At 39.7% G+C, this 13988-nt stretch overlaps 1 protein-coding gene and 1 pseudogene across 4 annotated transcripts in view; both read right to left on the minus strand.

The window, feature by feature from the left end:
* The window catches only part of ARHGAP20 (Rho GTPase activating protein 20), a 140242-nt gene that overhangs the window by 51723 nt on the left and 74531 nt on the right, over positions 1-13988 (minus strand). For all 4 annotated transcript variants that reach the window (XM_062196982.1, XM_062196978.1, XM_062196980.1 and 1 more), the window contains exon 3: positions 10105-10269. In XM_062196982.1, the coding sequence (XP_062052966.1) occupies positions 10105-10269 (165 nt within the window). The remainder of the gene's footprint in view (positions 1-10104; positions 10270-13988) is intronic.
* Positions 11719-12467, minus strand: LOC133764881 (small ribosomal subunit protein eS4, X isoform-like; annotated as a pseudogene).

Here is a 13988-nt window from a genome sequence, read left to right on the forward strand (position 1 = left end):
ATATATACATCCAGTTTTGCCAGCACCATTTATTGAAGAGAGTATCCTTACTCCACTGTATGGTCTGAACACTTCTGTCAACAATCCGTTGGCAATATATACATGGATTCATTTCTGGGCTCTCTGTTCCAGTGATCTATGTATTGGTTTTTATGCTACTATCATGCTATTTTAATTAACTTCAAAGTATACTACAAAGCTGTAGTAAGTGGTATGATGCTTCCAGCTTAATTTTGCTTGCTCAAGATCACTGTGGTTCCGTAAGAATTTTAGGATTTTTTTTCTAATTAGTCAAGAATGTCATTGGTATTTTGCCAGGGATTGCACTGAATCTTAGATTGCTTTAGGTAGTTTAGATATTTTAATACTATTGGTTATTTCAATCCATGTGAGTTTCCTAGGCTGTGTATCTTTGGTCTACAGAGAGTTTGGTGTCAGTCTCCCTGGTGATTGTGATAGTCAGGGCCTTGTTCTTGGTGCTGAGAGAGACAAGGATGGCTGTCCCCTTTCTACTGGCAAATGTGCATGATGCTGGGGCCTTTGGAACCAACTGCTGTGGCTCTAGGACTGTGTGATGCGGACAGACACTTCTTCAGTTCCTGCTAGGAGAGTCCAACTGGTGCTGTGGCTTACAATACCAACAGCCCTATTGCTAGGACTAGGGGATGTGAACTGAACCTTGCTCCATTCCAACAGGGTGACTGTAAGGTATATAGGAGATTTTTCTCTGGAGGGTATAAGTCCAGAAAGATGGAATGCAGGTAGGTTCTTCCCTATGTCCACCAGATAGATCTCCATGGCATTGAGAAATTTTGAACTAATTGTTCTAGTCCTAGTGTTGCAGGGTATAATGGGATCATTCCCCAGATCTCTGAGGGAGGAAGATTTTTTATGGGTTGCTTCTGGTATTAGCCCCTAGAAGCTAAGTTGAATCCCCCTGGCTCACACAGAGTATGTGAGCATAGTTCTGGGGCTAATGTCCCAAAACTCCCACAGCTGTAGGATGCAGGGGGATTTGCCCTTTCTTCCCACATGTCACTGACTCACTCTGATGTTTGTAGGAGCAGATCAGAGGCCTGCTGTGTAACACTTCAAAGTATGGGACTCTGCAGGAATCAGTGAGGGGAAGGAAGCAAGGGGACTCCCCTGCTCCAAGTCTGGCAGTTGCTCAGAACCCAGTCAGTCCCCCAGGATGAAATAAAAGTCAGTGGGCAACTGTGGAATTCCCTCTCATGAAAACTGCCAGTGACGGGATGCATGGCAATTTCTTCCTACCTTGACATGGTAAGATGGTGGCTCACAGCTGCTTGCTGCGCCCTGCGACTGGCTACAGTGGTATCTCTGATCTTTTCTCCTCAAAATCTTACCTCTTGATGGCCAAGATCTATGTAATGTAAAACTAAAACTACAAATTTTTTCGAAGGAAGCTTCCAAATCTTTCCATATTAGTTTTCAAGTATTTCATGTTTTCTAATACATATCTATCAATATATTAGAAAGCTAAGATATCACATAGGCAAGTCCACGCTTACTGAAAAAGAGTCATTCCAATTATCTTTTTCCTAGAGCAATAAAGTGCCAAGATTACCCAAAAATTGGCTATAAGTACAGTGACTTTCATTTTACTAGACTAAAAATAATGGCTAATATTTATTGAGAATCTACCTTGTGCCAAACATGGTTGTAAATACTTCACTCATATTACTTACTTTAATGCTCAAGTAGATAAGGAAATGGAATCACAGATTACTTTCCCAAAAGTTAAACTTTTGAAGTAGCAGAGCTAGAATGTGAATTTGGGCAGTGTTGATTCCTGAGATAATTTATGCTCTTAACTACTATGTAACCATATAAACACCCTACAACTTTTCCTATGAACCACCTGGATGGAAATATCTCTGAAGTTTTCTTCAGCTTTTTCACCTTTGGCCTACTTGTTTTTCTTCTTTCTCTAGAGCTAAAAAAGATGGGATTATTTTGCTTATTATGAAGGTAGAGGGAGAAATCTCATGAACATTTATGTACTTGAAGCTGGATGTAGTAGCATGAAAGTATTTAAGACAAGTATTCCAGGTGCCATCACTGTGGTATAGAAGGTAAAGCTGCTGCCTGCAGTGCTGGCATCCCATATGGGTGCCAGTTTGAGTCTCTGCTGCTCCACTTTTTTTTTTTTTTTGACAGATAGACAGTGAGAGAGAGAGAGAGAGAGAGAGAGAGAGAGAGGTGTCTTCCTTCCATTGGTTCACCTCCCAAATGGCTGCTACGGCTGGTGGGCTGCGCCAATCCGAAGCCAGGAGCCAGGTGCTTCCTCCGGTCTCCCATGCGGGTGCAGGGGCCCAAGCACTTGGGCCATCCTCCACTGCCTTCCTGGACCACAGCAGAGAGCTGGACCGGAAGAGGAGCAACCGGGACTAGAACCCAGAGCCCATATGGGATGTTGGCACTGCAGGCAGAGGATTAACCAAGTGAGCCATGGCGCTGGCCCCAGCTGCTCTCTGCTATGGCTTGGGAAAGCAGCGGAAGATGGCCCAAGTCCTTGGGTCCCTGCAGCCACGTGGGAGACTCAGAAGAAGCTCCTGGCTCCTGGCTTCAGATCAGTGCAGCTCTGGCAGTTGCGGCCATTTGTGGAGTGAACCAGAGGAAGCCTTTCTTCTCTCTCTCTCTCTCTCTAATTCTCTGTAATTCTGCTTTTCAAATAGATAATAAATCTTTAAAAAAAAAAGACCAAGTATTTCACTGAATCTTTATATTAAAATGACACAGATGGACATTTTTCCTAGTGGTTAAGATGCTGCTTTGGACCCTGCTATCCCATACTGGAGTGCTGAGGTTTGAGTCTTGATTTCACCTCCTTATACCAGCTTCTTGCTGGTGTACAACCTGGGAGGTCAAAGTGTTGGTTTAAGTAGCTGAGACCCTATCACCTATGAGACTTGGACTGAATTCCCAGTTCCTAGCTTTGACCCAAGCTCAGCCTTGCCTGTTGTGGCCATTTAGTGGAGCAAACCAGTGGATGATAGCTTGTTCTCTCCTTCACTGTCTCTCTATCTCAAATAAAGGAATAAAAATTAAAAAAAAAACACTGGGATATTAGTATACTTGTGATACTTTAAATATCTAATAGTACTGGACTATAGAAATTTTTAAAAATATGAGTCTAATGTAAACTGGCTCCAATAGTATTACTATTATTAATTCCAATGATATTAGACCAATAGAAATTAAATGTGAATCTAATGTGAACTGGCTAAATAAGACAACAACCATCCAAAACAATTCTTTATTTCTAAAATGTAGTCTGTTACTACAAATTTATGAAGATGACAGGTCTGTTTTGCTATCCTATCCTCCAGTCTTTATATTGGAAGTAATGCCTGTGAATTATTTAAATACACAGAATTCTAGGGAGATTTTCTACCTATTCTAAGATGAAGATGTGTTATTAAGTAAATTTAAGGGTACTGATAAGTATCTGATGGTAATTCTAGTGATGATGAATTCATAATATATTTCACTGAAACAGAGCTAGCTATTGTTTACTGTTTGCTTAGGATATTAATATGAGAACAGTGATGGTGAATACAGTCATTCCTTTCTGAAAATCCCCTATGGGTGCTTTATAGCTATGAACAGAATATTAACCCCTTCTACATGCTTGTGAAACAGACCCTGTTTTTAAAAATGAAAAGCAGTAATTTTATTGGAGAATAATTTGGTATTTATCACTCTAAAGAATATAAAAAATAATCTCTAAGACCACATTTGGTTTTAATATTTTTTTCTAATTTAGTATTGGAAAAAATGACAATATACTAAAAAACATTCAGCAAACAGTATCAACATCCAGCACAAAATGGAACAAATATGTTCGCCAACAAAAGAAAGCTTTAAAATTCTATCATTATACCTACTAAAATTAATTTGATGTGTTACGTGGCATCTGGTCAATTATTTATTCCCCTTGAGATTTTTTTTAAGATTTATTTATTTGAAAGGCTGAGTGACAGAGAGGGAAAGACAAAGAGAATGGATCATTAAGTGGAGCAGCCAAGACTTGAACCAGCACTCTGATATGGGATGCCAGCATTGCAGGTGTTGGCTTAACCCGATTCACAATGCCACCCACCTCCCCCTCCCTACCCTCCTGAGATTATTTCTGTAGAAATAATTTCTATAGAAATTATTTAGAATTGTAATTCTACATAATGATAAATATAATTATATTTACTATATATATAACTAATAAATATAATTATGTAAAATATTCCTGTAGAAAGACAGAAAACAGGTTTCCAAAGGAAGCCTGATGATGAGCTGACGAAACATGGAAACTAAGGTCTCACTTTGTCCCCTGTGGCTAGTACAAAGACTAAGCACCAGCCTCAGATTATTTCAATAAACTCAATGATCCAGGGTAGCACCCAATCCTTCATCTAGGGATTAGGAGCAGGTACAGTGGCATTGTGGGGAGCTACTGCCTTTGGGTTGCTATATATTTCAGAAAAAATTCTTTTAAGCTCAGAAGGATCTGTGAATGTCTACTGTAAGAAGGACTGTATAAAAAATTTCCTGAAAAAATAGTATCCCAATTTTTTGCAAGTGGCAAGATTGAATAATCATCTCCTCAAATATCTATGGTCTATCTTAAGGCTCCTGGCTTTATGCCAAAAAATTATAACACTCACATCTTTAAATATCTCTAATGGATATATAAAGCACTTAAAATAATCTTCCATGAACCAAGTTTAACAGCATTTAAATCAATTGTAGAGAATTTGTTTTGTCACTTCATTGAAACACTTAAGTGGACCCTAAGGGTATTTCAAAGCAGTGTATGGTGACAGGGTGGGGGAGGCACTGTTAAACCTATGTGTGAAAGAGAAAGTCAAAAAGTCAGTTATAGAAGTAGATGATGTGCAGGACCTCTGTCCTCAATGAGTTATATTATGAGAGTTAACTGTAAAACTAGTTCTCAGTTTTTTTGTTTGTATGACTATGTGTGCAAATTGTTGAAATCTTCACTTAGTATAGAGTTGGTCTTCTGTGTACAAGTTAACTGAAAATGAATCTTAATGGAGAATGGGACTGGGAAGGGGAGACAGAGAAGGAAGAGCAGTGGAGTGTAGGTGGGAGGGTGGATACAGTGGAAAGAATAACTATATTCCTAAAGTTGTACTTTATGAAATTTGTATTCCTTAAAAAAGAAAGAAAGAAAGAAGTAAATGATGGGCACAGATTTTGCCCATCTTTCTGAAAGGAGCAGTTTTTTTTAAAAGATTTATTTGTTGATTTGAAAGGCAGAGTTACAGAGAGGCAGAGAGAGGCAGAGAGAGAGAGAGGCAGAGAGAGAGAGAGGAAGGGAGGGAGGGAGGGAGGGAGGGAGGGAGGGAGGAAGGAAGGAAGGAAGGAAGGAAGGAAGGAAGGAAGGAAGGAAGGAAGGTCTTTCATCTGCTGGTTCACTCCCTAGATGGCCACAATGGCCAGAGCTGCACTGATCCGAAGCCAGGAGCCGGGAGCTTCTTCTGGGTCTCCCAAGAAGGTGCAGGGGCCTAATCACTTGCGCCATCCTCTACTGCTTTCCCAGGCCACAGCAGAGAGCTGGACTGGATGTAGAGCGGTCAGGACTCAAACCGGCGCCCAAATGGGATGCTGGCACTGCAGGCAGCAGCCTTACTCACGACACCACAGCGCCAGCCCCAAGGAGCAATTTTCTAATAGAAAAGAAACTTTTCATAAAAAAGTTTGTGGCCAAACATAGGTTACATAAAAACCTAGTTAGCAATATTAAGAACAATAAATAAGTTCAGGTAAAAAAACAAAGATTCTCTAAATATTTCAATAATTCGAGAGGTGAAGGAAACTACATTGCTACTAACAACTGAATCTATGTTACAAGTAAATTGTTTTCAGCCCATACAGGCACCAGTTCGAGTCTGAGCTGTTCCACTTCCAATCCAGCTCTCTGCTGTGACCTGGGAAAGCAGTGGAAGATGGTCCAAGTGCTTGGGCCCCTGCTCCCACGTGGGAACCCCAAGGAAGCTCCTGGCTCCTGGCTTTTGATTGGCGTAGCTCCGGCCATTGCAGCCATTTGAGCAGTGAACTGGCAGTAGGAAGATCTTTCTTTCTCTCTCTGTCTCTTCCCCTCTGTAATTCTGCCTTTCTAATAAATAAATCTTTTTAAAAGAGATTTACCATGAAAGACACTGTATCTAAAAAAACAAACTACAACAACAACCAAAACCAAGTAAATTGTCTTTAAGGTTCTAAGGTTCAAGAATTTGGTTATAGTTGGTTATAAGTTTTTGCTGCTGCTTATCTACTTCCAGGCTGAGCACTGAGGTAGGCATCTAATAAGCACAATGTGATTGAGTAGAAAGGGCCAGACATTGGAATTAAGGCCTACAATCAAACCTAGCTCTGATCCATATGAAAAATCTCCTGAGCTTCAACATTCAATATGTTAAACAGTTCTTGTTTTGAAGAATTATTAGGAAAATTAAACAAGATATTTGTGATTCTATTATAATACCTACCATACAGAATCCATTTAATAGTTTTGAAATAAAGGAATAACTAATCATTATTTTAATAAAGTAAAAAAATTAAAAAAAACTATTTGCTGTTCTATTAACAGCCTCCTTGGTTACAGCCTCAAATGGACCTAGTGCAATGGATTTATGGAGAGACTTTTATTTCTCTGCATGCCTCAAAACACCAAATCCATTTCCAAAACTACATTCATAGGCATTGCTTCTATTCAAGACACATTTTGAAAGTTATCTTTAGCTTCAATTTTAAAAGAATATTTGAACAGTTCACTAATCATTCTATAACATTTCTTACTGAGTATTTGGAGCCTTTTGCTCATCCAAAAGAAAGATCAGTGGTGGAAAAAACCATAGTAGAAGACTATTCAATGAAATACAGAAGAAAATAATTATACAATATAGACAGCACACTACACTTTTGTAAAAGAACAGACTTTGAAATAAGAGAGATTTGGAGCCAGTGCTGTGGCGCAGTAAGTTAATCCTCTGCCTGTGGTGGTGGCATCCCATATGGGTGCCAGTTCTAGTCCAGGCTGCTCCTCTTCCAATCCAGCTCTGTGCAATGGCCTGACAAAGCAGTGGAAGATGGCCCCTGCACCCTTGTGGGAGACCCAGAAGAAGGCCCTGGCTCCTGGCTTCAGATTGGCCTTGCTCTAGCCATTAAGGCCATTTGAGGAGTGAATCAGCAGATGGAAGACCTCTCTGTCTCTCTCACTGTCTGTAACTTTACTTCTCAATAAATAAATAAAGTCTTAAAAAAAAAAAAAAAGAAAGAAGAGAGATCTATAAGTAAACTGTGGGACAACTAATTACCTTAGTGATCTTGGAAAAGTCATTTCTTATCAATTTCTTTTATAAAATGAGAAAATTTAGTATATCATACACTGTTGTAAAGATTAAATTGTTTAGAATAATACCTCATATACAGTAAGTTCCAAAAATAGGGCCAGTGTTCCAGCACAGTGGGTAAAGCCGCTACCTTCAGTGCCTGCATCCCATATCGGTGCTGGTTTGAGACTTTACTGCTCCACTTCTAATCTAGCTCCCTGCTGATGGCCTAGGAAAGCAGCAGAGGATGGCTCAAGTACTTGGGCCCCTGCCTGTGGAGATCATAATAAGTTCCTAACTCCTGGCTTGAGCCTGGCCCAGCTTCAGCCATTGCGGCCATCTGAACCAGCAGATGGAAGATCTCTGTCTCTTCCTCTATGCAACTTTTTCAAACAAATAAATAAATCTTTTTAAAAAAAGATTCAAATAAATTTTCATTTTTTAGTGTTGTTATTATCAGAGTATTCCATAAAATCAGTACTTAGGCCTGCCCATGTATTATGACATACTATAACTTAGGTTTAAGAGTGTTAGCCAAAAAAAAAAAACCAATGTTTATTATTCTTTAGTGACTAAAAATCTCCTTGATGAGAATGAACTTGTTAAAATACTAATAGCTTTCATGTCATTTTATAAATAAGGATGGAGGATGGAACAAACAGTAGCCAGCAGGTTCTTGGTTGATGTAAACCATTTTGGTATTCAGTGTTGGGCACTACATAAATCTTACTGGGTAGCTCTTATGCTCTGTATAAGTTCTTCAAAAAGTTCATGGAAAATGTATGTTTGAAAATGCATTAATTTCAAAATTTTTTGCAACAAGACAAACATCTTTTAATTTCATTTTTATGAACTGTTTGAAGTATGCTCAGATGTCTGATTCCTTCTTTTTTTAAGATTTATTTATTTGAAAGGCAGAGTTACAAAGAGGCAGAGGCAGAGGCAGAGGCAGAGGGAGAGAGAAAGTGAGAGAGTGAGAGAGAGTGAGAGAGAGAGAGAGAGAGACAGAGAGAGAGAAAATCTTCCATCCAATGGTTCACTCCCCAGATGGCTACAAAGGCCAGAGCTGTGCTGATCTGAAGCCAGGAGCTCCTTCTGGGTCTCCCATGAGGGTGCAGGGACCCAATAACTTGGGCTATCCTCTACTGATTTCCCAGGCCACAGCAGAGAGCTGGATTGGAAGTGGAGCAGCCTGGACAAGAACCGGTGCCCATATGGAATGCCGGCACTGCAGGCAGTGGCTTTACCCACTACACCACAGCACAGGCCCCTGTATACTTCTGACTCCTTTCAGCAGATAAAGCCCTTACTATCTCTCATGAGGATTACTACAATAACCTACTGTGTAGTCTTTTTGCATCCACTCTTTCCTATCCTCCAATCCACTACTGACCATGAGAAGAGTGGTATTTCAAAACTACCAACCACCTAAGCCATGCCCCTACTTAAAATCCTTCAGAATGAAGGTCAAACTCCTTACCACAGCCTCACAAGTGTGAGCCTCTAAGATGACCTGCAATGTTCCCTGCTTTCTGGTATTCACACCCATGTGTAGTTCCACTCCATACTGCACCAAGGTTGGTCTGTGTGGCCAATAGTATAGGTGAGAAAGGATGGTACCTTATATCACTTTCCCAATTAGGTTAAAAAAAGACTGTGGGGGACAGCACTATGGATGGTAGACCTTTCTGTCTCCCGTAAGTCTGCCTCCAATTAAATAAAAATCTTAAAAAAAATAAAAAGACTGTGGCTTTGGTATTGGGTATTCTCTCCACTGCCAGTACTCTCTGTCTCACCCTCTGAGATCTCATACTGTAAAGGAGGCAAATGACGATTTATGGACAGTCCTGTGGAGAGACCCACATAAAGACAAACTGCAGTCCCTGGCACACAGCCACTGAGGAACTAGGGCTGCCAACATCCATATGAGTCAGCTTGGAAGCAGTTTCTCCAGCTCCAGCTGAGCCTTGTGAGGACTGATACCTTATGAGAGCCCTTGAAGGAGAACCCAGCTGAACACCCCTGGACTCTTGACTCAGAGAAATGGTATGAGATGTTTAGAGTTTTAAAGTGTGATCGCTTCTCGGCCGTTTGGCTGAGACCAAATGTAGAGTTTTAAAGTTTTGGGGTAATTTGTTACATGGCAATGAATAATACAGCTTACAAATATCCTGATAACCTAATCCTTGTCTACTTCTCTAACTTAAATTCATAGCACTCTCCTGCCCATTATACTCCAGTTACGTGAGATTTTAACTCTTCCAGTGGCTCACTTTCCCTGCCACATCTCTATTTGCTTTCCATTATACCTAGAATGCTCATCCTCTCCATATCTGAAAAGCTAGATGCTTTATATCTTTTAATGATTTCTTTCCTCCTGATAGCACTTACCTAGCATTGTCTCATCTTTTACTTCACTCAGCCTCTATTTTCTTCACAATACTAATCCCAGCCTGCTCCTCCCATAACACTGTAAGCCCCCAGAGAATAGGGACTACACCCACTACAATCTCCTCTGTATCAGGGCACAACACAGAAGAGGGAGCATATAAATACTTGTCAAGTGAATAAACAATTTGAAACTTTCTTTTTGGCAAAAACAAAAACCTCAGACATTAACTACAGTAACAGACATCTTCACAGTTAAGTGTTGAGTAAAATCAGTATCTTCATTAGGGGAAATGTAATTTTACAATGATGATCAGGAAAGAGTGGAAAGGATACTTACTTGATTTTGGCCACAACAAAGAGATCATTGAACAGGAAAAGATGCCGCTCCTGCCTTTGTAGACCCCTTTTGAGTTCTACTCGGCCGTCAATCAGCAGAGTCCTGCTAGAACTCGCAAATGATGACAGGAATGCACATGTGTCCACGCTTGCAGAAGGGCTTTCCCTGTAACACATCAAATGTCACAGGTCAATCAAATGACCAAATACGGGACCAACATTTTATAAAAGTACAGCTTACAGTTGGTTAGGAAATATAAAACTCTAATTTTGTTAATTTTTGTTAATACAGTACCATAGTATCATAACTGAAGTCTTTAGTACTTCATTATGAGAATTTTGAAACATAAAGCAAAGGTGAAATAGTTTCATAGTAAACAGATGTATACCTCAACCTAGATTCTATCATTAATGTCTTTATATTCTTGCTTTATCATATAGCTATGAAACTATCTACCTATATCCTACCTATTCATTAGTACTTTTTAATTTTGGCATTTCAGTGTAAACTGCATATAGCAGTACTTATCTCATTAAATAATTAAGCCTGCATGACTAACTACAGTAAATTAGAGTCCTTTGAAAGAAAAGGCAAAGGGAGTTTCTGTGCTTGATATTATAGATTATAATTGAGTAGAGAGGAAAGATAAGGCCCGCATTCACCATCACAAAGTCCTTTTTCTCCCAAATTATTTTGGGGCACAGTAGTGGGAGAGGGTATAATGGCATATTTTAGTGTGTAGTGATTTTCAAATTTATAGACAACAAGAATAAAGCTTCACCTGGTCTTACAAAAATTGAGCAAGGATAAGCACTGAATGGATGAAACAATGGCAAAATAACACTTATATAGTTTTATTTTTGCTATTTAATGAGAGGAAATTTTTATGAGGGAAGAACTGTCTTGTATTTTGGCTTAAGTACCCCAAATTTACTGCTCTTTGATTATAACAATAAACTACCAGAAATCATCACAGTTTAAATAACTGATCCTCAAACTATTATTCAAAGGGTCAGATACCATATAGTTTAAGCTTTGTGGATAATACAGTTTCTGTTGGAACTACTCAATGACGCTTTTATATGCCAGGATCGATCATAGACAACACATAATGAACCAGCGTTGACTACGTTCCAAAAAAACTTTATTTACCAAAACAGGCAGACCTTTGGTATTATTTTATACTTCTAAGATATTTAAGTGCATATAAATGAAGAGTAATTGGGCTAGTTTTAAATTTTTCTTCATGCTTTTTTAAAAATTATTATTTGAAAGGCAGAGTTATAGAGAGAGAGAGAGACAAGAGAGAGGTCTTCCATCTGCTGGTTCAATCCCCAAATGGCCACAACAACTGGGGGTAGGCCTGGCTGAAACCAGGAGCCAGGATTTCTTCCAGGTCTCCCATGTGGGTGCAGGGGCCCAAGGGCTTGGGCCATCCTCCTCTGCTTTCCCAGGCTCATTAGCAAGGAGCTGGATCAGAAGTAGAGAAGCCAAGACTTGAACCAGCACCACATGGGATGCCAGCGCTTTAACCTGCTGTGTCACAGTGCCGCCGGCCCTGCTTCTTTGTTTTTAAGTACAAAGACTTTTCCAACATGTCTCCTATAGACAATTTCACCTGCTGCTCTGTTTGGCAGCAAGTCTCTCGACTCTTCAGCAATGGTGAAGCAGATTTTCTTCCCTCAAGGAGCAGAAATCCATGGTTTTTTCCTTTGTAACAAAAATGCTGGAAGGCCGAGTGGCAAAGCTGTTGCCATTGGCATCTTTTATATGAACGACATCGGAAGAGTGAGGATGTGTCTCTGTTGGTAATGTCTCTCTGTTGGCAATCACCACCAGTTCTTCCCAGGTTGGCACCTCTACTACCATGTACAGGTTACCAGTGTCAAACTTGATGAAATCAGTAATCCTGCCAGTCTCCAATCAGTCTGAATGGTGTCATTGACCTTGATGAGGGGATCAGGACAGCAAATGTTACCGGCATCATGGGTCACTAGATGGGCGTTTCCTTTTCTGCCCACAAAGATCCTTCTCACTTTTCACAACTTGTACTTGACCTCCTCAGGTATAATATGATGAACAGCAAAGCAACCTTTGGTGTCATGGATTAGATGGAAATTCTCTCCAGTCATGTAAATGATGATGATGATATCAATTAAACCAGTAGGGTAGGTTGTATGAGTTTGAAATTTGTCATCAATCTTAACGAACTGCTGCATGCAAATTTTCTTTACTTCATCCCCTGTAAGGGCATACTTAACTTTGTTCACTTGATGAGGAATAAACACACTGGTCAACTTGTCCAGCACCCAATGCTCTGGAGCTGCTACTCACTTCAAATACTTCTTAGGACTTTGAGCCATGGTTGTAGTACAAATGGAAAGAGGATAACTTCTAGGCTTTTTTTTTTTTTTTCAAAAAGAGTAGTTGTTATTTTAAAACAATTCCTAAGAATTTTCATACCTAATAACTCAGTTTCCACCTCACAATAATACTTTCAAATAAGTAAGTATGGTACTGTGAGAATTCATAATGAAATTTAAACATTTTTTCTGTATGGATTTATTAACACACATGTCTTCAGTCTGTCATTTTAAAGATCTACATAAGAAAATGGCAAGAAAGGCCTCAAGACTTTATCAAGCAAGCACTGATTAAGAAACAAACCCCAACATTCATGCAGTACTCTAGAATAAAAATAAACACCTCAGCACTCTAATCTAAAGCAATTATCTGTGCTATTGATGGAAAAAAAAAAAAACCATGAGAAAGTACTACTGCATTTCAATAGTCAACACCTTGATAAAACCACATTCAAATTACCAAAGAAAACTACATAGCAATTATAACATGATATGGTTGTATGCAGTATCATCATACTTCATTTCACTGATAAGTGATGACTTATATAGCTCACATATGGTCTGAATTTTGACTCGGATGATGAGAACAGAGCCTAGTGATAGGTTAATCTTAGGACCAAAATGAACTAAGACAGGATAAGTGTTTGGTAAGATGGATAGCTGAATGCTTGGGTAAGCAAGAAATATACAAAAAAGTACTTTTTTAAAAAAAATTTTAGGTTTGTTTTATTTATGTGAAAGACAGAGTTACAGAGAGAGGTAGAGCCAAAGAGACACAGGTCTTCCATCTGATGGTTCACTCCCCAAATGACTGCAAAGGCCAGAGCTGTGCCACAGCACTGACCCCAGGAGTACTTTTAAAAGATCATCGATCATCAAAATGATAATTGGAACAGGCAGCATATACATTTTAATGTGATCAATAACCTTACATAAAAAATAATACTAATATTTAAAAAGCATGGAAACATAAAAATAAATAAGTAAAAACAGAATAGCAAGATGAAAGGAATAAAGGACATTAATAAGTAGTTATAATAGAAAAGATCCAAACACAAAGAAGTATTATCTTCAAAGAAAGAAATAGATTTTATCTTCAAAGAAAGGAGTACATTCATGCCTGGGCACAGAAGTTGCTCAACATCTATTAGGGATTTATTGAGTAAAAGACATTGGAGGCCGGCGCCGCGGCTCAACAGGCTAATCCTTCACCTGCAGCGCCGGCACACTGGGTTCTAGTCCCGGTTGGGGCAGCGGATTCTGTCCCGGTTGCCCCTCTTCCAGGCCAGCTCTCTGCTGTGGCCCGGGAGTGCAGTGGAGGATGGCCCAAGTGCTTGGGCCCTGCACCCCATGAAGACCAGGAGAAGCACCTGGCTCCTGCCTTCGGATCAGTGCGGTGTGCCGGCTGCAGTGCACCAGCCACGGCGGCCATTGGAGGGTGAACCAATGGCAAAAGGAAGACCTTTCTCTCTGTCTCTCTCTCTCTCCACTCTCCCTGTCTTTGATAGCCAGTCTACTTCA

This window comes from Lepus europaeus, chromosome 7 (assembly GCF_033115175.1).
Source record: "Lepus europaeus isolate LE1 chromosome 7, mLepTim1.pri, whole genome shotgun sequence".
Lineage (NCBI taxonomy): Eukaryota > Metazoa > Chordata > Mammalia > Lagomorpha > Leporidae > Lepus > Lepus europaeus.